The 26,336-nt window shown below is 35.0% G+C and overlaps 1 protein-coding gene across 11 annotated transcripts in view; it reads right to left on the reverse strand.

Annotated features, from left to right (window-relative positions):
- The window catches only part of EHBP1 (EH domain binding protein 1), a 378,662-nt gene that overhangs the window by 259,746 nt on the left and 92,580 nt on the right, over positions 1-26,336 (reverse strand). For all 11 annotated transcript variants that reach the window (XM_058683956.1, XM_058683952.1, XM_058683950.1 and 8 more), the window contains 3 exons: positions 22,536-22,593; positions 13,210-13,305; positions 6,892-6,945 (listed from right to left, as the gene is read on the reverse strand). In XM_058683956.1, the coding sequence (XP_058539939.1) occupies positions 6,892-6,945; positions 13,210-13,305; positions 22,536-22,593 (208 nt within the window). The remainder of the gene's footprint in view (positions 1-6,891; positions 6,946-13,209; positions 13,306-22,535; positions 22,594-26,336) is intronic.

Raw genomic sequence — 26,336 nt, forward strand, 5'->3', positions numbered from 1 at the left:
ACAGTACTTTGTGGCTGTAAAATAAAACTTTTCCTTAAGTTTGTTAGCTAGAACATTTCACAAAGTAAACTACAATATGAAATAAATTATTTAACATGCAGTAGTTTATTTACATTTTTGACACAGGACTTCTTGCATTACACATAGATAAATACAGTACAGTTGACCTTAGATTTTAATCCATTTGTGGTCCCTTCTGTGTCAAGAATTTTAGAATGTAGAATCTGAAGATGGAAATTTGGTTTCTTCTAATTAATATGCTCTAATAAAATTGAAAAATAAGTGATAAAAAATTAAAGACATTAGGCAAGATGAAAATGGAAAACTAAGGAAATATTTAAGCAAATAGAGTTACACAAGAATCTTATGATTTTGAGGATTCTGACAGGCTCAAAGCACGCATAATCATTCTTGAGCATACTTTTTTTTTTTAACATTTTTTTAAGTTTATTTATTTTGAGAGAGAGAAGGAGAGAGTTCACCAGCAAGGGAGGGGCAGAGAGAAAGGGGGAAAGAGAGAATCCCAAGCAGGTTCCAAGCTGTCAGTGCAGACCCAGAGGAGGGGCTCGAATCCACAAACCATGAAATCATGACCTGAGCTGAAATCAAGAGTCAGTCATTATACCACAGAGCCACTCAGGCGCCCCAGGCATATTTCTCTTTTAAATGAAACCAACATTTTTCCACAATTTTCTTTGAAGCCAATGGGTCACTTGGGAATAAAAGATATAGATTTTCCTCCAGAAGCACAATCTAAAAGATTTCTGAACTAGAATGGCACATTAAATATGTAGTATTAAAAAATATATAGGAAAAAAAGGAATATATATGGACTTTCTCTGAAATTGGACAAAAATGAGAGTGAGCTAGCTGACAAAACTTCATTTAACTACTAGCTATATCTAGAATACCCTATCTTATTCACATAGCCAGTCAGTTACTATTCACATAATCATATATGACAACAAGGTGACATTAGAGAAACCCAGGAAAACCTGTGTACACTATGAGTTTCCTATCCCAAATCCAGGAGTTTAATTCTAAGAGGTTGGGGGGTTCAGGGGGGAAGGAAGCTCTGTTGCTTCTAATGTAAGTTAAATTTTTTTCTATGTGGAAACAGAAAGAAATAGTATCACTTTTCAAGTACAAAATAATTTTGAACCATAGGCCTACCAGATCAGAAAGATCATCTAAAAGGAAGTTTACAAAAAAGAATTTTATTTTCCATTTGTAGATAGATCACCTTTTCTGGCATGCCAGTATCTTTTAGCAAGTTTCTAAACCAATGATATTCAAAAGCGGCCTTCATCATTAACAGAAGGAATGATACAATATCTGAGATGTACTTCAAATTATCTGGTAAAAATAAAAAATAGAAAAGTGGATGGACCAATGAAATAAATTTGGCAAAATACTGACAATTACTGAGGCTGAGAGATGGGTACATAAAGATGCATCATATTATTCCTACTACTATTGTATATGTTTGAAATAATTTAAAAAATTTAAGTTGAGATTTTTTAAATTGGATGTATATAATTAGTATACAATACTAACAAATACAGATATATGGGCATTACTGACTAACCACTCTCTAGTTATTGGGTTAACAGAAGAACAAAAAATGGAGTTGTTCCTAGTGGAAGTTTGAACGTCTTCCCCACCTACCTAGTGTCACTTCCATGTAGAAGGAAGGTCAACAGGGACTGATCAGGTTCAAGAAAGTTAACTGGGTCACATTTCTGTGGGGTAGAATATTAATAGGCAGGCTATAAGTAGGACTATACTAGAGCAAATGTCCTACCCTAAAAAAGCTAGGCCATCTCTAATTGGTACTTAAGATTATAAATTGTTGTATTGGTTACATGTGGGAGGAGATGTTTCTAATTTTTGTGATATGTGGGTTGTGGTGTTGTTATATGTACTATTCACCCTTTGGGACTTTGGAAACTAGTATTTATGAGTTTCTTGGGGCTAAAAAGATGATCCCAGTTTGGAGTTACTGAAAAAGCTATACCAGTTTAAATGGAAGCAACTGCAAGCTATAGTTCCTGTAAAAACTAGCCAGTCTTTACCCAACCATTGGAATGAGATCCTTTGGCTGAGATGACACAGAAGAAAATGATTAGAGGAAATAAGAGGCATTTATATATTATTTTCCTCTGAAAGAAAAAGCAAAGGTAATTTATCAGACTACAATTCTGTGAGATCAAGAGACTGAGTAGATTTCAGAGGAGGATTCAAACTTAAATTTAATAAGGTCAGAAACTTTGATTTTAAATTGTTTACCTTGTATTGTTTGGGCTATTATATCATCTCTATTCGTGGTATAATCTTGTCAGTTGAGTTTGGCTGTACAACCAATCTTCTTCAATATAATCCAATAAAAGAAACAAAGCAAAGGAGATCTATAGTACTGTCTTGGAATTAACATAATTAATATCGCATCTAATCCATTTAAATGGCTTCTGGAGGTAATATCACATAAATGGCAATAAAAAGGGCAACGAGATGGCCAAACTGCCCATCTCATTGGTCACAGGTAAAAACAGTGGGAAAGACTGAATAGGTGGCCTCAAGAAAACACATTACAATACTCTCTTCATCCCTAAGGAGGACACAACATCTCAAGTGAATCATCACATGCCTATTGCTAAATTTACTGGGTTAGTGGTAAAAATAAGTAAATAAATAAATGTCTATTGATCATTAGTGGGTACTTCATGTTTTGTTTTGGGTGGTTTGTTTTTTGTTTTTTATTTTGGGGTAAAAAAAGCAAAAAAGCTCTTCCTTTCAATTATGTCATCAAGAACAGAAACTACTCTAAACTCACCATTGTCTCTCTTGCCCTCACCTGATCCTTCTTTTTTTCTGCTTGGAGTGCCTTTTTGTTGCATAACTCCTTTTTTTTTTTTTTTTTTTTTTTAAACTACACTGGGCAGACACTTCCTCCAGGAACTCTTCCCTGATGCTGCCCTCCTTTATAGTCTCCTAAAGAACCATTTTTCTTGCATTTCTGTCTTTAATTGTATGACACCCTTAATAGTTTATAAATTTCAGAAGGACAGGATACTTCACACCATCAAATATAAGTCTCCACTCATTTTTAAATGATGTACCATCATTTTATACAGCACTAAGAAAGAAAAAAACACAACTAATTATAATTGCAGGACATCAAAAACTTAAGATGATCTAATTTCAGAGAAGTTAAATGTGGGGGAATAACATGCATCTCAGAATCAAGGAAATTCTACATGTCTTTTTTAAAATATTTTTTTTAATGTTTATTTATTTTTGAGAGAGAGAGCACACACACAAGCAGAGGAGGGGCAGAGAATTCGAAGCCGGTTCAGCACTGATGGCAGAGAGCCCAATGCAGGGGACCTGAGCCAGAGTTAGACACTTGGCCAACTGAGTCACCCAGGCACCCCTGAAATTCTACATGTCTTAATTGACTTTGTAGCTTCAATATTAACAAAATTCTGGGCATACAGAAAATGCACAACAAATGTTTGCAAAATGACTGACTGAATGAATGAACTGAACCTAGCTTGATGTTTTTCATCAATATACATTTTTTAATTCATTCAAAAATCAAAAGATTCTTTTTAAAGAATAAAAATTTTTAAGTTTCAAAACAAGACTTATAGGTATAATTCACAAATATACTGGTTCTGATTTTAGTTGGATACCTTAAAGTACCAGGAAGGAAAAAACAACTGTTTTCGAAATATAACTATTATGGCTTCACATTAAAATAAAAGCCACAATGTCAAGTGCCCAGGTGAACAAACATTATTATATTATGGTAGATGAAAAAAAGAAACATGTTGCTTTGTGATATCCATTCTTGATGATCTGCACTAATAATATGGAAATGGACTGTGAACGATCCAAAATAAAGGATAATTTAAAACTCGTTTATATTTGTTTTTGAAATATTTTCATATACTCGTATTGTGATTAGATAAACACAAACACAGACTGTCTGGCCCAGGGGTAGATATTAATAAATCACCAACACTTGTTTAATTTCAGAAAACAAACTGGTTCTTAATCTTGGATTACATTTATAAGGGGAGGATGTCCTAAATCAAAAGCTGAAACCTTTCAAAAGATACAAGTATGTTTAAGTTTAATTCAAGTGAGATATTTTCAAGTTGTGTTCTCATTTCTTGAGATAAGTCTAGAACCACTGAGAAGCATAAGTGGTATAAAGGAACAGAAAGACTAAAATCCTGCAACTATAAATTTGGAAATCTAGCTTCCTTTCTTTCACATTTTTCCATGTCCTCTAGAAAGAAAATTATAAAAATAACTATCCCTTACTGAACTAGATGCTTTCTATACATTATTTCTAATTTTCAGTAACCTATAGAGTAGATATTAATGCCATCACTTTATACCTACATACATTGAGACTGTAAAAGATTAAATAACTTGTACAAGGTCACAAAGCTAGCAGCAGTAAAATCACCTCTAAAGTTTCGACCTATGTGTAAATAGCTTTCTGATCTAAAGAAGAAATGTCAGAAAAAAACTGGGAAATCTTTTCTGTGACCAGAAACAAAAGAACCAGCAAAATGAAGGCAGCATTACCTTAATTTACACAAAGAAGCAAGAAAGCTGCTTTGGGAAAAAAATATTCAGAATTCTGAGGACTGATAAATTCCGGAATTCTATTTTGTAATGTCTAGCGGTAGTCAATAACTTTTAGATGGAATATGTACAATAATTAAAAACTACCTTTACTAATATAATACTTATGTACCTCACAGGTTTATCACTATGAAAGGCTGTTTAAAACTTCTCTATGACTCTACAATTTCAGTATTTCTTTCTGTTTTTATCACTAAGGGAGGTAGTTATTGCATAGGAGTTAGGGGCACAGGTCATAGAGAATGACAAGACCAGATAAAATTCTAACATCATAGCTATATAACTTAAGCAAGTTACTTAGCTTTCCTAAGTCTCATTTGCTTTATTCATAAAAATAATGTTATTAATATCTGACTCACGGAGTTATTGTATGAGTAAATGAGATAATGTGTACAAAACATTCTATACAGTATCCAGTACACAGTAAGTGCCCAATAAATGTTATGGTAATATATTTTGGATAATTCTCTGTTTTATTGAGATATATTAAACAAAAACTAAACTTTTTTTATTGGCTGTGGGGTTATGAAACAAAGTGGAAGGCGATCCATTAATATCCCATTCAAAGAGCATGCCTTTTCAGTGTTAGAATGTTTTACCAACAGACTTTCAAACAAAACCCCAGATTTTACAAGAGAAAAAGAGAGACTTCAGTCCTTTGAAATTGTAAAGGGGAAGCACATTTAAAATGTGGGGCAGAATACACTGTAACATGTTACTGCTACAGGAATACAAATGTTTCTCCAGACAAGAGTCAATTTCATCATTTACCACTGAGGGGAGCTGTAACCTAGGAAAAGGTTTATACAGAGTCCCAAGGCTATTTTTAAACTTTCTCACACCTTACAGTATTCAGTTATAAACTCTGTTTATGCCTGCTATAAAAATAGACTTATGCACCTTTCAATGGGCTACTTTAAAGTAAGTTCTTCAGAAATTTAGAACTGGTATGGCTCTATCTTAAGAGTAATTAAGATTTTCTAAACAAACATTGTTTTTACCATCAATTACGACTCAAATTTAATTGGCTAACTCTTTAACACATCAAGTTAATAAAGCGATTACAGATCTATAATTGAGTCACGAGTGCTGAAAACTAAAAGACCATCCATGAGGGAGAAGCTCTTATATGAGAATGAAAGTTAGCTTTTAAGGCTGTAACCAATTTCAAGAAGTCTCAGTTTGTTTGATTTAAAACCTTCAATGACTACTCCAAGCACAATGTTCAAATCTATCCTACAGAAAGGACAGAATTGTTAACATGTATGAACATTTAACACAATTACACTGACGTGATATCCAGCCATCAGAACTCTCCCTACCATGTTTGGACCTGATCTTCCCAAGCTTCCCAGCTCCCCTGGGCTAAAAATGGCCCAGCCAGTATAGTATTCCTTTCATCACCGAGATATACAATGAAGTCAGGCGATACACTGACTCTGGAAGGAGTCAAAGCATGCTATAAATCTGTTATAAATATATTTTAGAACTTCAATCGTGATCATGATGATAACAATGGTAACAGCTAATATTCACTGAAATCATTTAATCTTCACAAGAACCCTATAAATTTTTGGCTGAAAAGTTAAGAAACTTACCACAATCACATAGCTTGTAAGTAGAAGAGCCAAGTTAGGGCTTAAAATTAGGTCTGTCTGACTCCAGAGCCCACATTCTTAATTCACTCTATTTTCATTGCCTACCTTCCCTAATCCCCATTTGAAAATATTTACTGAACACCTATTATATACCCGCTAGTCATGCGGGATTCCACAGTCTGTATATTAACTGAAGATGATTATTAAAGCACCAGTCTAAAATCTCTCAACCTAAAGCGCTAAAGCATGTACTTTATTTTTAAAGATGTCAAAGGGCATTTATGATTTTGTTCAACAAATGTTGAAAAAAGCATTTGCTATGTGAGAAGCACCATGCTAGATGCTGAACAGATAAAAAGATGAGTAAGACCTGGTCTTTCCTTTAAGCCCCAAACTAATACAAAGAATACTCATAATTCAGTAGAGTATTTTTACTTTTATAATTGTAACAAAAGACCTTCTTAAAAATAATTCTGCTACTGGCAATCATTTCATTAAAGAAATTCTAAAATCTACAAATCGCTATTAATTTTAATAAAGTAACATTTCTTCTACCACCAAAATGCTAGTGTACTTTAACAATGTATACAGTCAACAACGTGAAAGGTGATGAAATCTGCCATTAGCTTACATTTTCTATGACAAATGTCCACTCTTTATCTTCAAATTCCTCTGCATGAGGATCCTGTAACAAAAGCAAAATATAAAGTTGAAATAGATTTCTTTAAACCATTTAATCCAACCAAGAACATACAAATGGCCGTGCTTTTACCTTTTACCAACTGTTAAAAAGGGACAAGCAGAATAGCCTACTCTTAGAAACTTCCATAATTTCTCTACATCTAAATCATTATTTTACATTGAAAAATTCTCTATTTTACTTACGTTGATGCATGTAATTATCTTCCATCATTGCACCACTGAAAAAAGAAACCTGATCAGAGAGTGATAATTTAATGAACTATTAAGAAGCACTTTACTAAGATATAAAATGCTTGGGGTGCCTGGGTGGTTCAGTACGTTAAGCATGGGACTCTTGATTTCAGCTCAGGTCATGATCTCAAGAGTTAGTGGGACAGAGCCCCATTCTGATGGGGCAGAGCCTGTTTGGGATTCTCTCTCCCTCTCTCCTTCTCCCTGCATGCCCACGTTCTCTTTCTCCCAAAATAAATAAACTTAAAAAAAAAAAAAGATATAAAATGCTCATATAAAAGTCCTCATCCTGTTTTTATACTCGTATATTTTAAACTAAAAGTACCATTTGAGACAAAGTTTTCTTCTGAAGAGGTTATGTAAACATCTGGAATTTCAAAGCACAACAAGAGACTTTATAATCTACACAAAATGGCAAATTGGCATGGCTATTGATACCTTCATTCCTCCTCCCCTCCTATCAACCCTGAAAATGCCTCAGAAACCTGAGAAAGGATAATGAAGCCTCCAACCAAAGGCAACTTAAAAAAAAAAAAAAAGGCACACTTTTGCAAGTATTTACTTGACAAATACTTAATGGTTACTTATTATATAAGAAATTGTAGATGTGAAAATGGACTCAAACACTGTTGTCCTTGCCTCTGAAGACAAACACAACTAATCTAAATAAATATGGTAAAAGAAATACATGGTTTCACCACAGGTTAGAAAACAACACATCAGTTATACATACATACAATGGAGTATTACTTAGCAATCAAAAAGAATGAAATCTTGCCATTCACAACAACGTGGATAGAACTCAAGGGTATTATGCTAAGCAAAATTAGTCAGGAGAGAAAGACAAGTATCATATGACTTCACTTATATAAGGGCTTTGAGATACAAAGCAGATGAACATAAGGGAAGGGAAGCAAAAATAATATAAGAACAGGGAGGAGGACAAAACATAAGAGACTCTTAAATATGGAGGACAACAGAGGGTTACTGGAGGGGTTATGGGAGGGGGGATGGGCTAAATGAGTAAGGGGCATTAAGGAATCTGCTCCTGAAATCATTGTTGCACTATTTGCTAACTAACTTGGATGTAAATTAAAAAAGAAAAAAAGAAAGAAAAAATAAATAAAAAGAAAATAACACATCACTTACAGGAATACATAGGAAAGTTTTATGAGAAAGAAGGCATCTATGCTAGGTGGGATAGTACAGATTTCCACAGATATTTGAATAAGTAAAGGCAAAAGCAATGGAGTATAAGACATAAAAGAAAAGCAGTGGGGTCACATCTATGTGCATTTACTTATTCAGATTCAACTCCACATATTAGAGAAGGCACAGGGATGGAGATATTGAGGATGAGAGAATATTTAAATACAGCAGGCTTTGGGCTCAACATTCCACTCTAAGAATGAGGGAGTACACATACATGGAAAATGGGCTCTGCTATTCCTTTAATGGGGTTTAGGTCCCACATGCTTCTCATAGGGAAGCATCTTATTCATGATTGATTCCACTTTAGTCTATTAATAATCTTTTGCTTCTACTGCCACAGCTGAATTTTGGTTCTTATCATTTTGTGCCTGAGCTATTTCAAGATAAAAGTGACTACGACATTCAGTCTTTCTGCCCTCCAATCAATCTTATACACAGATTATTCTCCCAAACCACAGTTCTGACCGTGTTGGTACCAACTCAGATTTCTTTAATGACACCCACCACCTATGGGATAAATTCCAAACTCCTTAGTTAGTTCTTTATTTCTGTTTACTTATTTTTCACATTAAAGCATGGTGGCTGGCTAATTCTGAGCTGTAGTGAGGCAATTAGTTCTACGAGTAAATCCACACAAATGGGATAAAAAAATCTGTCAAAAAGGAGTTTCTTTTGTGGTACTGGGCAGAGGGGAGGTAGGAAAGGCTAGAAGAGAAAAAGACAGGTAGAAAATTCTACCTGATATTTGTTTCCTCAGTTTGGCCCTGTCCACAAACTAGGTTTATGGAGAGAAAATACCGTAAATAAAGGCTGAAGGAACTTTTCCATGAGTGATTTAGGTCATAAACAGTGCTACTTTAGAGACCAACTAATAAAGTATATCACAATGCAGAGGAAAGAGACATCTTACCAACCTTGCTGCCTGCCCTCCCTCCCCCCCCCACCATTTTGTTGAGGAACACAGCAGAGTTTCAGCACAGCTAATATAATTAATAACAATAAATATTTACTAAGCACACACTCTGCCCCAGTTATTGTGCTAAGTGTTTTCATCATCACAGCAACTTATGAAATGTGTAGTATTTTTATTACCATTTAAAAGAACAGAAAACTGAGACCTCAAAGATGTCCCATTCCACAGTGAACAACCAGTAAGTGTTAAAACTATGTTACGATCCAGGTCTGTCTGGCTTTTAGTTATGTTGTTGGTTCAGTTTTACTACTTTGTCCCCAGGACCTAGAAAAGTACCAGGCACACAGCAGGCTCTCAAGAATATTTGAGGAATGAATTAATGACTATATCTTATAATTTGACAAATACTGAACACTGCCTTATATATGACATACATTAATTCTCAAAGGAGATGAAACAGTTTTTTTTAATGTTTATTTATTTTTGAGGGAGAGAGAGAAAGCACAGGGGAGGGGTAGAGAGAGACAGGGATAGAGGATCTGAAGCTGGCTCTGTGCTGACAGCAGAGACCTGATACAGGGCTCAAACTCATGAACTGTGAGATCATGACCTGAGCCAAAGCCAGATGATTAGCCAACTGAGCCACCCAGGCACCCCAGATGAAACATGTTTTAAAAACACAGGCAACGTATTACTCCTAAAAGAATAGTTTCAGTGGGACCAAGGGACATGTTTGATAGGTCAAAGTCAGTAAAAAGACATGAAAGAGCAAAAGTAATGTTCATTTTCAAGCCATTTTAAAATGGCATATATACACACAATTAACTATTTATATTATTGATCAGACAAAAACATCTGTAATGAAAATTGCTTCTAGCGTGTATCAATTAAGTCTTCTCTGTATCCTACTTTCTACCCTCTAGAATCTCCTACCTTACCGCTGCAGTAAAGAGAAAAACTGAAAATGGCTCAAAGAACCATTTTTATTTTCAAAACCCTAAAAGGTTTTTTTTTTTCATTTACTAGAAACAACTATTTTCAATCTAATTCAAATTTCAAAAACAAACATGCAGAGTAAAAAAATTAGTATCTGGTCAAGTTGTAGGAAAATGAAACATACAACTTTTTGCAAAAGCATTTGTCTATGAGCACACTTCTGTGGATACCAACCACACTTAGGACAAAAAGGGTTCAGAGCAGTCCTTTCCCACTTGCAAATTTCAAGATTAAATGAGTTGTGAGACTTTAATAAAAGTAAAAGAGAGGAAAATATGAAAAAGTTTTCCACTTGAATATTTTAAATGCTGTTCAAAAGCAAGATCCAAAAATTACACTGAAGGAATAAAAAGTTGTTTTATCATTCTGCCCTTCTGTTAGAAATCTGGAGAGAGGGGGAGTTGGGGAGATAAAAGCCTCCACTGAAAATACTGTTTTAATATTTAAAATGGTTGCAAGTTTGCCTCAATATCACAATTAACCAAAAATGTTTACTACAACAAACTGGGGAGAAATGGATATTAGTTCTTCTTCCAACAGACTAAAACTCAAAGTCATAAAAGTTCAGTGATAAGGATATGCTGAACATTCTCATCGGTACTTGAAAACAACACTTATCTCTTAATCCTCCAAGTACCCATTTCAACAGCCACTTTCAACTCAGAATCACTCAGCTAGTACACATCCTTTTCCCAAACACATGGCTGTCAATTATTTATCAGCCCTATTCTAGCCCCTTACTCTCTATCATCATTTTTTTCAAGTTGTAAAACTATGTCCATTCGTTTTCTTTCCTAGTGTAAACAGCAAATCAAATCAAAATATTCAAAAAATTACTTAAAAGTCTTCCTCAAGCATGTCGGAGATCTTGCTGTTGTAATCTATATTCATAGCAGTTTTGTTTTTTTTTTTTATTACAGAATAGGATGTACAATGTGAAGGAAAGAAGAAGGGCTAAATCACTGTGACTTAGCAAGTCATGTTCTTCTTTAGTCTCAGTTTCCTTATCAGTACAAAAGGGATAATTATACAACCTTGGTTGGGGTTGCTGTGTGAGAATGATAGGAAATGTTCCAAAGGTCTTGCTGCTACCTACTAAGCTTACTGTACCATTCCAGTAAGAGATATATGGATAAAGGGAGTTTAATAACAGGCTTTTAGTACAGCTGACTAAAGGACTATCAGATAGTCCTGAACCTCCTTGAAAAAAGGAAGAGTAGTGACTATCTCACCCCTTATTTCTCTCTGGGCAAATTAAGTATGTGTATATATGACAAGCACGATTGAGCAATGTTATAATGTCAATAACAGTAATATCAAGACTATAAAACATAAAGTGTTAAAAATCTTTTGTAAAATAGATATCTGTGAAATACAGAGCATTTAAAAGTAGTATTCCATTCATGAGTTAGTATATTAACATTCATCACACTCTTCTGTTTTACTGATCTCTGTAGTTCCTGAATAAATGTATTAATAAATTAGATCACAAAATTAAAAGGACTTTTTTACACACTGATTTCATGCTAAGCCATATAATGTTTCTCTACTTAAATTTCATGTCCTTAAATATTTAGTGGATTTTCACAAACTTTACATTATTAAATTATGCTCAATGAGATGTCTTTCTTCCTTCTGTCCAGCAAAAGTAACTTCAACACAACTGGAATGATTCAAAGAAGAAATTAAGCATTGTTTCCTAATTTTACCACTTTCAAAAAGGCTAAAATGAAACCTTTCCCCACCATTTTGGGGAAGCAGGTAAGGAGTTAGGAAAGTAAACATTCTAGTGCCTAATGGGAACTCAGTGAGGACTACTTTGTAATGTTTCAAGAAATATGGAAGACTTTCAAGAAAAAAAAACATGTATGTATAACAGGCAGGTAGTTATACACACAGCTATGTTTTTGGATCTGTCCTTTGAATTTACAACCAGACTCTTGCTTTTAAGCTACAGTACTTGTAAAATATTAATGTCATTAAGATATTTATCAAATATCAATTTAAAATTTCTCTTCTTACATTAACATAAATAAAATACTTGTTTTTAAAAAATTTTTTTAATGTTTATTTTTGAGAGAGAGAGAGTGCGCAAGGAGGGGAGGGGCAGAAAGAGAAGTAGACACAGAGTCTGAGGCAGGCTCCAGGCTCTGAGATGTCAGGACAGAGACTGACGCAGGGATCGAACCCACGAGCTGTGAGATCATGACCTGAGCAGAAGTCTGGCGCTTAACCGATAGAGCCACCCAGGTACCCCTAAAATACTTATTGAATACTAATTTTAAAACATATCTTCTGATTAGTCAATTAGGGCTAACAAAATGAGGCTCAGGACTAAAGAATTCCACAAACCTCACTTTCTACGATAAAGCACTTTAAAGTTTCCTATGGGTAGGGTGCCTGGCTGGCCCAGGCGGTTAAGCATCCCACTTTGGCTCAGATTACGATCTCATGGTTCAGTTCATGAGTTTGAACCCCGCTTTGGGCTGTGCTCACAGCTCAGAGCCTGGAGCCTGCTTTGATTTTGTGTCTCCCTCTTTCTCTGTCCTTCCCCCCCCTCGTGCTCTGTCTCTCTTTCTCTCTCAAAAAGAAACATTAAAAAAAATTTTTTTTTAAGTTTCCTGTGGGTAGACTATAGGAAGTAGTAAGAGAAGTATTTCAACTGATCTCAAAATTGTTAACAAGTTGAAAAGGACTCCCAAATTATTCTGATTTCATAGACCATGAAATACCCTCATGAACTTGCATTGATATAAACTGCTATATCCACAAAAACAATGCATATTCTATATATTTGGACCCAAATATATAGAACAACGAATACTGAAATATTCTGTCATTTAGAACCATGATTATAAAATAGTAAGTTGCATAAATTATAAAAATGGAACTTACCTTAAAAAGTGTCACAGTGATTTCAATGTTTTCAGGAACAGGCCACACTACAACACCACGGTATGGATTTTTTATTCCAGGTTGCCAGCTATGAGCCTACCAGAATAGTTAAAATAATGGCTTTAATATGAAGTACAGGAAATGCAATGTTAATAATTTACAAAAATTTATTGACACTGTTTATCTATTAGATCTGTAGTCTCCTTGAAACAAAAAAGATTAATCAAGTTAGATTTTTCAAGCATTAAAGTTGGGCCATGACAGTTCTATCACATGATAGCTATAGATTACTATCTGTAACCAAAATTTCACTCTCTCCCTCCCACCATCACATGCAAGAATATGCAAAAATGAGGTGTCTCATATTTTCAAAAGCTACTGTTTGTGATTGGATAAAAATTTTTTAGGAGAAATATTTTAAAAATTATTTTGTGATCGGGGCACCTGGGTGGCTCAGTCAGTTAAGCGTCCAACTTCAGCTCAGGTCATGATCTCATGGTTTGTGAGTTCAAGCCCTGTGTCAGGCTCTGTGCTGACAGCTCAGAGCCTGGAGCCTGCTTCGGATCTGTGTACCCCTCTCTCTCTGCCCCTCCCCTACTTGTTTTCTCTCTCTCTCAAAAATAAATAAACATTAAAAAAATATATTTTTTGATCTAGGAAACTTAAAGGCAAATTCATTCTTTAAAAGGAAAAACAAAGTGCATACTTTGCATTTAAGTTCATTTCCCATTAAACTGTAATGTTTATTTGGGACAAATAAAGAAGAAAACAGTTTTTATAGAGTTAATATTTCTAGCACTTGTAATATTAAAGATTCTTTTTCCTTGTCAATCTGGTTTATTGTGGTTCCCTAAGGACCTCCCAAAATTTGGAAGTCATCACTATAGTTCTTTCTTTGTGGTGGCATTTCCAGTCAAAGCTGATGGAAGATTAGGTATGCCAAGACATCTCCGTTTTCTTTTCTATGAGCTGCAGGACACTCCATGAAAGTGATAATGAAAGTTAACACTATGGAGTACTTTCTAAGTGTCAGTCCAAGTTTGAAATTTACTTATGTTTAACTCATTTAATTAGCATAAGAACCCTATGAGGTAGCTACTATTCATTCATTCATTCATTCATTCATTCATTCACTGACTCACTCACTGATTCACACATACAATTGATTCTATCTGCCAAGCACTGTCCAGGCACTGGAGTAGTTTAAAAAAAAAAAAAAAAAAAAAAAACTGCTTTAGTGGAGTTAACGATATACTAGAAAGAAGCAGACAAACAAAATAATTAAGTAAAATATACAGTATGTTAGATAGAGGAAGTGCTATGGAGAAAAAAATGGAAGAAAGAAGGCTGGAGGGGAGGCAAGAGAAAGTAACAAATGTCAACAGGATAGTCAGAGAAGGCATCATTGAGAAGGAGACACTTGAGAGAAGGCCTGACAGAGGTAAAGGAATCAGATACATAGATAGATGGGATGAGACTTCTAAGGAGATGGAACAGCAACTGGAAAGGTCAGTCAGATAACAACAAGGCCAATGTGGTTGGAGCAAAGTTGGATACCAGGCTGGAGAAATAAGGAGGGTCCAGTCATATAAGGCTCTGAGAGGCCATTACAAAGACTTTTGACTTATTTATAATTCGAGTGAAATGGAAAGCCACTGAAGGTTTTTAAGCAAAGGCATGATGCTCTAAGTTATGTTTTAAAGGACACACTTCACTAATATAGCAAGAATAGGCTGTAGACATAAGAGAGGAAACAGGAACACCAAGTAGAAGCTATTGCAATAATCCTGAGGAGAGGTGATGTTGATTTGGCTTCAAGTAGTAGAAAAGTGGTAAAGTGGTCAGATTCTGGATATATTTTTTCTTTATATTTTCAAGACAGAAACAACAAGATCTGCAGACTACATGAGAGAAAGAAGGTAACCACGGCTGATTCCAAGGATTTTGCCCTTGAGCAACTGGAAGAAGAGAATTGCTATTAACAGATACAAAACAAGACTGCAAGAAGAGCAGGTTTGGAAAGTAAGATTGGGAACTCTGTTTTATACACATTAAATCTAAGGTGCATATTATATATTCAAGTGTAGATCTTCAAACAGGCAGCTGGAATAAATCTGGGAATCATTACCATACATAGGTGATACTTAAAGCTTAAGAGTGGATATGATCCCAAGGGACAGAGTACAGATAGAGAATATAAATGTTCAAGAACTGAACCTTGGAGCATAACATTAACAGGTCCAGGAAGTGAGGAGGAATCAGCAAAAGAGGGTTGGTACAGCAGAAGGAAAACCAGAGGTGTGTGGTATCCTGAAAGTCCAGTGAAGAAAATGTTTCATGGAGTGGGAGACAATCTGTGCCAAATCTTGGTGATAGGTTAGATAGAATGAGACCTGAAAAATAACCATCGGATTTAAGAAAGCAGAAGCCAATTCTGACTTCACAAGAGCCATTTCAGTGGAATGATGAGAGCAAATGCCTGACTGGATTGGAAAGGGTTCAACAAAGAATAAGAAAAAAGAAAGTAAAGATATCAAATACACTCAATTCCTCTGAGATTTTTGCTGTAAGAGAAAGAGAAAACTAGTCTGCCTTTAGTGGTAAAATAATGGCAGAGAGAATGTTTTTAATAAAAATATTTTAATGCTGATGGTAAATATCCAGTTAAGAAGGAAAACTGAATGATGCAAAAGAGAAAGAATTACTAGAGTCATGTCCTTAACAGTAGGAAAAGGAGACAGATTGACCTTTGCCAGAAGCATAGATAATTCTTTCATGATAACAAGAAAGAAGCTAGAGGATATGACTGCAGGTGTGTGACAAGGAACAAATTTAACAGATGAGGAAAATGAGACACAGACTTGCCCAAGATCACACAGCAAGTAAGTGGCAGAAGTTGGATATGAACCCACAAAATGGAAGTGAGAAAGGATCAAGATCATGGAAACTTATGTCCATTCAAATCTTATCATATGTTGTTAGTTAAGATACCAGCATAAGATAGGTTTAGCAGCATCTCCCCACTTCAACTCATAAATTGTTAGTAATTCTCTCTCTATTCTCTCTCCATTGCCATCCAATCATAAAACTTCAGGGAAGGAAAGGGAAGTAGACACTGACCACAACAGAGTTAGCACACTATACCCAACAGCAAAAAGCTGAGTTCTACTGATTAAAGAATATCTCTAGAGATTCTTCTATTCCTCTATTTATGGAAATATGCCTATTGACAATTCTAGAACAAAAACTTCACAAAGTCAAGAATCTCCATTTTGAAAAGTAAATTTCTGCCTACCTTAGATAATCCTCAATCAAAACTCCACTCTACATACTCTACATAGTTAATCTTGAAGACTTATGACAATTCTAATTCTTACGTACTGTGATAGTAGGTCAGACTATTCCTCTGGTCTTTCCAAACTCACCATCATTATATTTTCATAGCCTCCCCACAGAATAAAAACATAAAAAGAGTATAATAACTGAACTTTTCTCATTAGCCACAGCAGCAAAGATACAGTATTTGTAAAATTCTTTTTTTTAAATTTTTTTTAACGTTTATTTACTTTTGAGAGAGAGTGAGCATGCACCTGAGCAAGTGGGGGAGGGGCAGAGAGAGATGGAGACACAGAATCCGTACAGGCTCCAGGCTCTGAGCTGTCAGCACAGAGCCCGATGCAGGGCTCAAACTCACAAACTGTGAGATCATGACCTGAGCCAAAGGCAGACGCTCAACCGACTGAGCCACCCAGGTGCCCCATTTTTTTAATGTTTATTTATTTTTGAGAGAGAAAGAGAGAGAGAGAGAGAGAGGGCACAAGCTGGGAAGGGGCAGACAGAGAAAGGGAGACACAGAACTGGAAGCAGGCTCCAGGCTTTAAGCTGTCAGTGCAGAGCCCGATGCAGGGCTCGAACCCAGAAACCACGAGATCATGACCTGAACCAAAGTTGGATGCTCAACTGACTAAGCCATTCAGGCGCCCCTAGTATTTGTAAAATTCATAATGAAAAAATGACCATCAATGGATTTTAGACCTGAAGATACCCTTAGGAGATCTAATCCAGATAAGAAAACTAAAGCAATCAAAGAGTAAATAGCTTGCCTGAACCCACATGAATAATCAGTAGGAGAACCACCTACATGATTTCCAAGTTCAAATTTCTTCACCCGACCAACATCTTACCCAGCTCTATCTCTGATTCATACAGTGGTCAAGAAAATAGTCTTCTATCGCTAAATTCTTAACATTTATGTGGATAATACAAATATCAAAAGTGAGAAAAGCAGGGAATGTAGAGATCACTGGGCAGAGTTAGTAGATAGTAATATCAGATAATTTCTTCAGGTACCCTAATGCTAGCACTCTAAATGACCTCTTTCAATCCTCCTTCTTCGATCACAGAATAGAAATTAGATTGCTGAACAAACAAAAATAAAATCTGGTTAACAAACTAAAATCCTTTTTTTTTTTTATTAAAAGAAGATGTAAGGGTGTTAGTTCCCAAGTTGCTAATATGCTGCCATTTTCTTACCATTCCACTCAGCATCTCTGTCCTCAGCAACAAAGGTCCAACTAAGTCAGAGCTCTGGTTTTCTGATATTCCTTTTAGAGTCTATACAACCTGGCTAAGTTAGGACACTGTAACAACATCAATTAGTCTGGCTGAGTAGCTGGCACCACCTCCTTTATAATGTTAGCGAAATATTATATGGTAGGCAGAAAACAGAATGAAGTAAATTTTATTGCAAAGGAAACCAGGGATGTACATAGTAGCAAACACACAAAAAAAAGATTCCTATTTTCAAACAGCTTACTAAAACTTTCACTTCCAACTGAATTCAGGAATCTGAACCTAGAAAAAGAATGAAAAGTCCAATATGGGCAAAAATAGATTTGTAAAAAAAAAAAAAAAAATTGTACAAATCCATAGAGACATTAATTTATGTTTTTAAGAATTTGATTTAGGAGAAGCACATACTTGCAAACATCACTACTATTGGTCTTCACTAAAAGTAATAGAAAAGATTTTCTCAGAAAAAATTAGGCACTGGGGCGACTGGGTGGCTCAGTCGGTTAAGCAGCCTACTTCGGCTCAGGTCATAATCTCACAGTTTGTGAGTTCGAACTCCGTGTCAGGCGCTCTGTGCTGACACCTCGAAGCCTGCAGCCTGCTTCAGCTTCTGTGTCCCCCTCTCTCTCTGCCCCTCCCCCACCTTCTCTTTCCTCTCTCTCTCTCTCTCTCTCAAATAAGTAAATATTAAAAAAAAAAAGAAAGAAAAAAAATTAGTCACAGAAATGCACATACAGCTATTCAGCTCCTTTGCACAGTTAAGAAAGGCAGGTTATTTCTTTATTTGCCAGCAATCTATCTAATACAGATAATAGTACAAAAGGATTAGGCCACATTATCCAGTTCCCCTTATACGATTTTTCTCATTTTTTAATCATATGACAGATCTTCTGACATACCAAAGCAAACCTAGAAAAAAGGTAACATTTCTCAATTTAGGGTACTGACTCTATAAAATGCCTTACTTTCTAATTATTTCATGTCATACCTTCCCTAAAAGACTTGTACCTAATATGGTACTAAACACAGAATAAACATTCACTTGTTATTTGTGATTCCTACAAAATGAAAATATTTCACTAAAAATATATAGCTGTCACTTGTTAAATAGATAATTTTCGGTTTATAAAAATGCATATACCCATATGTTTAAGATGTCACATGTAGAGTTTACCTTAGAGTTGTCGCCATAAGGCAAAGCTCTGCAACTATACCCTGCCCCTCCTGTTATCTCAGCACATTGTAAAAGGCTGTAGCACAACCACAGAGCAAGAAAGTAAAGGTGGTAATGCCATCAAAAAGCTTGTGAGGACTTTAAAGTTCTGGTTTCCCTTTGGAATCCTCCCATTTCTCTGTGAGCTTAAACTTCTGTTGGAAAACCATATTTAAGGCAACATACTACTCTGCCATAATTTATGGGGACTATCATAGTTGCTTTGATTCCTACTGCCATATATTTTACCAAAAAATAATTTTATTTAAGTATATACAAATCAACTGCAGCCTAACAAATCTTTGTTATAAATGCCATGACTTGAGGAGAAGAGGTAGGGAAGCTGCACATTGTATTGATTATCCATGGTTAACTACTTTCTCAATAAAAAATGAGTTCTAATTATATATTTAGCTATCAAGATAAACATGTGCCCAAAGAAAGTGAGCACTAAACTAAGAACTAAACTTTAAATTAATTAAGGTAGGGTCGCCTGGGTGGCTCAGTCAGATAAGCATATGACTTTTGATTCCAGCTCAGGTCATAATCTCACGATTCTCAGGTCATAATCTCACGATTCATGAGATCAAACCCGCATTGAGCTCCACACTGATGGAGCGGAGTCTACTTAGAATTCTCTTTCTCCCTCCCTCTCTGCCCCTCCCTCACTCGTGCTCCCTCTTTCAAAATAAGTAAATAAAAACATTAAAAAAAAATAAGGTAGTGTGCCTTATTATTTTACTCACTAATCTGACATTTATCTGGGTCTCAGTTATAAGTTTCAATCTATCAATCAATATAAAAAAAGGCAGGGATACTCAGAATCAGGAAAGAGAAATAATAAGCTATATGGATGACAAAAACCAAACTGACTACTATGCAACTCAAACTCTTTCCAAAAACAGAGTTAAAAGTAAAAACTAGAATGTTTTCTGCCCAATGGTTGCAGAGATCTTTTTTTCTCCCTCAGTGACTTCAATGGGACTCAGGAGCAAATAATGTATATCTTAAAGGAAAACCATCAGAAAACAGAAGTATCTTTCAGAAGAAATAAAATGGTTCTAGTCTTTGGTTTTGGTATAACTGATACTAATTTAATAATAGCTGGAGACAAGTTTGTGTGTGTGTGTGTGTGTGTGTGTGTGTGTGTGTGTGTTTTAAAGAATTCCAAAATGTCATGTATTTCAAGTTTCTTAAGATTAAAAAAAGTTACCTGCTTAACTTTTACAATAATATTGTAATCATTTCTTTCATAATTTCTGGCACTGATTTTTAAGTCTCCCCCTTTTCTTTAGCTGTCTGTACAACTTATAACACAGCATTTCACATATGTATGAACATACTATGCACTTGCTTTAACACATGGTGGGTTCTTAAATTTTTTTCAAAAAAACTACATCTATAATATTTTAAGAGGAAACACAATGATTCTGAAATATCCAGGAGGGATTTAAAATATTAAGAGTGCCACAATTTGACAGTAGTACAAGAATTAATTCTTTCTAGAAAATATGCATTCTGGGAAAAATCAACCTATAGCCACATATGTTTGGATTTTACTATCTGGATTCAATCAATATTTGATACAATATTAAAAATAATTTGGCCTTAAAAGTTATTTGACTTTTGAAAATGCAATTCAATAAAGGTGTATTTTACTTCAAATATGGGTATGCATTATGAGTTGGTCTATAATCTACAGTATTTCATTATGTTTCATATTTTTTTAGAAAATAATTAGTATCTAATTATTAAAAGGAGAAAATTATTTTCTGTTGATAGCTAAAAACATGTTAAATCTAAAGTTTATAGTTATAGTTATATTCATCTATCATACTTAGTGGATGACCTTATATTATTCCTCTCCACAAAAGCCTAAGACCCACTAGGCAAAAATAACAATATCCAGCAAAACAGAGAAGACCCTAAGCCTATTTTCAGAACTCTTTCTCATATGTGAATGGATAAGAAAATACAGGTCCAAAATACAATGCCCCAAAACTATAAATATATGCTTTGAAGAAGATATCATTCGTGATATCATGTAAATGGACCTTTCCTATATGGCTGGTGGAAATACATTTAAAAGTTAAAAATGTATCAACCCACTGATTTCAGTCCTAAGTATTTGCCCAAGAGAAATTAAAATATTTGTCTCCTAAAATACTGGTATGGTAATATTTATAGTAAACCTCTTTGCAGTAGTGAATATTCAAAATATACACTGGAAATGAATCAAATCATCAACAGTGGCATAAATAATCAAACTGTAGTAAATTCATTTGATGGAATACTACTCACCAATAAAAAAAAAAACTACCATATTCACAACAGCATGAATAAACCTCAAAAACATTACGTTGAACAAAAGAAACCACACACCAAACAGTACTGCTGTATGATTCCATTTAAATGAAATTCAAAAACAGGCAAAATTACTGTATGGTGACAGAAAAATCAGAATAGTGGTTACCTCTGAGAGTTGGGAATTAACCAGAGGAGGACACAAAGGAAAAAGTGACGAAAATAGTCTATATGCTATTAGGAGTACTAATTACACAAGTATATATTGACTTAAATTGTATAATTAAGATCTATATGTAATTTTAGCACAATAAAATTTGACAAGATACCTCAAAAATATTAAAAATTCTGAAATTTAAACTTGATTTAATTTTAATTAAAAGGAATAAATTTTTTCCTCACACAGGACTACTTATGGAAAAACCAACATCCTTAACATGCTTGTAATTATTATGTGCTTATAGAAATACATTCATACTTATTTACAGAATGGAATTTTTAAAGTATCTGCAGAATTGTTACTGAACATTTTAAAAATTCTGTTCTACTCCCCACAAAGCTATAAGTGCAAAAAATTAAAACCTTTGGGTGCCTGGGTGGCTCAGTCGGTTGAGCATCCAACTTCAGCTCAGGTCATGATCTCACAGTTCGTGAGTTCAAGCCCTGTATTGGGCTCTGTGAGGACAGCTCAGAGCCCAGAGCCTGCTTCAGATTCATGTCTCCCTCTCTCTCTGCCCCTCTCTGCTCATGCTCTGTCTCTTTCTCTCTCAAAAATAAATAAACATTAAAAAAAATTTTTTTAAATTAAAATCTTTGAAAAACCCAACTCCTTTTCTACTGCAGCCCAGCAATGGACTCCAAGAACTCACCATTCCTTAAGTGTGCCTGCCCTAACTTCATCCTCTTGGAATCTGAGTAAATAATCTCAGGTACAATTTTGTAAGTGTTACCTAGTTAATCATTAATTCATAAATACACTAGTACAGAGAAGCTAGATAACTGTGATGTTATCCAAGGCTACCAAATCCAAGATCAAAACTCAGGTACCTGGCTCCCATTTTCAGAACTGCAGTTACACAATCAAAATGCCTAATCAACCATTTTAGTAGTAGATCATCAGAAATAACCCAACATGTCAAGTAATATTTTAAAATCTACAATGGGACTACAGAGGTTTAATAATTTAACTAAAAGTTGAATTCAACATTTGGGTACAAAATTTTGAAAAGAGACAAACCTTCGAAGACTTCCTTCGGCTTCTTCTTGTCCAAACCACCACCAGTTTATCTGGTTGCCTGTCAAACAGGAAAAAGATTAAGTATAATTTAAGTTCTCTTACATCAAATTAACAAAGTTTAGTTCTGGTGCCTTTTTTAAAAGGACAAAAATGTCATCTACTTTACATTACATAGAGCAGTTGCTTTTACAATAAGTCTCTCTAAATTATTCAAAAATAGCAAATGTTGAATATAAATGTAATCTAATTTAAATGACTAATATTTTATCCACATGTTTTTCTAAAAATCCTTTAGTAAGTTACTCCATTGGGACAAACCAAGTAAAATAAAATACTTGGAACTGGTGACAAAAGAAAAAGCACACATACATCTCTAAAAAGTAATGCTATATACATCTAACGCATTATCTACTTTAATCTGGAGACAACAGCATAAAAATGACACTTACAAAATAATTTAAATCTATGGGTTATACTACTTTTGCATCTCATATGAACAATGCTGCGGTTTTCAAAACATTTGCATAATCTCAAAGATCTTCATAAAAGCAATACAGTACTAAAACAACATGTAAGGTACATACTATTATTCCTATTTTGTAAGCTTAAAAATTGGCAAAATAACTCATCAAAAGTTCTGGCACTGGGGCACCTGGATGATTCTGTCAGTTAAGCATCCGACTCTTGATTTTGGCTCAGGTCATAGTCTCACAGTCATGGGATCTAGCCCCACGTCGGGCTCTGCATTGACAATGAGGAGCCTGCTTGGGATTCTCTTTCTCCCTCTCTCTCTGCCCCTACCCACCCCCCTCCTACACTCTCTCTCTCTCTCTCTCACTCAAAATAAATAAATAAATAAACTTTTTTTTTTTAAATCTCTGGCAGAACCAAATATGAAATACAGGTCTTTGAACTCTCAGACCCCTCTTCCTTACCTTCTGCTAATATAAAGTAAAAACAAACAAGCAAAAACCTTATGTTCTCAGCTAATACAATTGCATTCTCTTTAATACTTGGGGAAAATATCAAGATTATGATTATCAGTTATTTTCCTTAAATCTTTATTTTAAAAAATTTTAGATAGGGGCGCCTGGGTGGCGCAGTCGGTTAAGCGTCCGACTTCAGCCAGATCACGATCTCGCGGTCCGTGAGTTCGAGCCCCGCGTCGGGCTCTGGGCTGATGGCTCGGAGCCTGGAGCCTGTTTCCGATTCTGTGTCTCCCTCTCTCTCTGCCCCTCCCCCGTTCATGCTCTGTCTCTCTCTGTCCCAAAAATAAATAAAAAACGTTGAAAAAAAATTTAAAAAAAAAAAAAAAAAAAAAATTTTAGATAAAAGCTTTTTAACCAAGAAATGAATGGTACACTCATCTTGGTGACCTTCACCTCTTTCCATGTGTCATTTATTTTACCCTAAAATCCGTCACCATCAGCAGATGACCTGTCCTCTTATTTCATTTAATTAAATACATACATATACATATATACACATAAAAGGCCACCAGTCATGAATCCCTTACCCAGTGATTCACCTACAAACCTGTCCAAAGAGAGAGTTGCCCAATGAAAAAGTACTGAGTAACTAACCCAAAATGTAGCATAGAAAAATAAAATGATAAAAATATTTTAAAACAAGGTAAGAGACATAAAAGACAGATTGAGAAGTACATACACCTAGTAGAAATTCTAGAAGTTCAGAACAGTGGGAATGGCAAAGAAAATACTGAAGAGATAAGGCTAAGAATATTCCAGACTTGAAGAGAGAGTCCTTAGATAGAAAGTATGTATTAATGAACAGGATAATTAAAAATAAATCTAATAGCTAGATACTGTGCTACAAAACAGCAAGAATAAAGAGAAAAACCATAAAAGACAGGTTACCAACAAAGGAATGGCTGGACTGATAGCAACTTCTCGTTAGCAGAAACAAAGCCCAAAAGACAATAAAATTAATGATCTTCAAGTTGCTAAGGGAAAATAGCTGTCACCCTTGAGTTTTATACTGCTAATCCATCATTTAAGAAATGGTTTTAGACATTGTCTAACAAAGAGCAGATAGTCAATAAATATTTGCTGAATGAAAAAAAAAAAAGAAAAGAAATGGTTTTAGGCATATGAAGACTTAAGAGTTTACAACGCACACATCCTAGTTAACTAAGGGAAGGAGTAGGATGCAAAAAGCAACATAAATATCATAAAATGTTAATTCTTGTTCATTTTAGGTCGCAGAACTCAAAGAAACGCTAGAAAAAAAACAGGAGGAAGGTTCCAGTAATGAAAATGACTAAGTAGGGAGTCATCTAAACAAATGCACAATGTTTCTGATGGTGATAATAACCAGCATGGTATAAATAGAAAATTGGTGGTTCTCCATCCAAGACTCAGTTCAATTCTGAGGGTCAGGCATTAAAGACAACTGTAAACTAAAACCAGTAGCTTGGTTTGGTGAATCTTCCCACAGTGAAATTTTGAGAGCAATAACCAAATGCTAAATAAGATGAAACAGAAGAAAGTTTCTATGAACTATCAAGAGTGTTAACTTAAAATCCAAACCAACACAGAAACAAACATAACCTTGTTCAACACACAGAGAAGCAGAATAGGACAAATGACAGTGAAGATGGGGAGCTGTAAAGTAACAGATGGAGGTGGGAAGAAGGTATGATCAATGCTGACAGCTTAACAGTACAGGAAATGAGTAGCCAACAAGTGTATAAACTACCTTATTTGAAAGTATTTATGGCTTGTTAGAATGAACATTTAACCTAGATTACTACTAATCTTTTCATTATGTTCTCATCTCCACATCGCCAGGTGACCCCAACTTTTAATGATATTTCTAAGGTACTTCTTTAGAAATGCTATAAAATCTTACAGCTTGTCCTTGCTTATTATCCCATACTGGTCTCTTATATGGAAGGTACTAACAAACTGGCGCTTACAGGTTGAATTTAACACATTCATTTCCCTTAATAATATTCCATTTTATTTAACTTTTAATTTAAATTTTGAAAATCCTTTCTAAATTAAATGCCTTTAAACAAAGTCCATGTTGTCCGGATTACTAGAGCCTCCAACGCTACCAGCTGTTTCACACCTGACCAGCTTCTGCTTTGGCCCTTTGACAACCTGGCATGCAAAATAACGTCCATATTCCTGAATGTTGTTTTTATGAGGCACTTTACCACCCAACTCTATCTTCCTTTCTGTATAACTTACAAATACCTGAACATGTATTCCTTCAATCTCTTCACATTGCATGCTATTACCTTTCTTTAAAAACTTCCTCTTTCCTCCCTTTTCTACCTGATAAACCCTTAACTCATCACTTCCTCTGTGAAACCTTGACCACTTCTCATTTCCTTTGTACGCCATTCCATATTCCAAACCTTAAGCAGCTATCTGCCCCTACTACTGTATTTCCAGTAATACCCTAGAAACACCTGTATCTAAATATTCTATATGCCCTGTATTACACTATTATTTCTATCTCCTACACTAGACTGCACTCCTTTATCAACCATATCTTTCTTTATATTCTTAGCAGTTAGTTAGAATTTGGTACAAGGTTGAGGCTCAATGAACATTTGCTACTGAATGAACCTTAAGTTTCCACCAGGAATTCCCAGTTGGTTAATTATAATTGATCAGGTCTAACTAAAGCCAGTAGCTAAATAATACATCCTCTCTGTAGCTTATTCAAATTTTACAGGGATTCCCACCTTGGCTGCACATTGGAATCTCCTGGGAAACTTTGAAAAATACTGATGCCTAGGTCCACTCCTAGAGAATCTGATTTAATTGG

Source organism: Neofelis nebulosa, chromosome 9 (genome assembly GCF_028018385.1).
Source record: "Neofelis nebulosa isolate mNeoNeb1 chromosome 9, mNeoNeb1.pri, whole genome shotgun sequence".
NCBI classification, from domain to species: domain Eukaryota; kingdom Metazoa; phylum Chordata; class Mammalia; order Carnivora; family Felidae; genus Neofelis; species Neofelis nebulosa.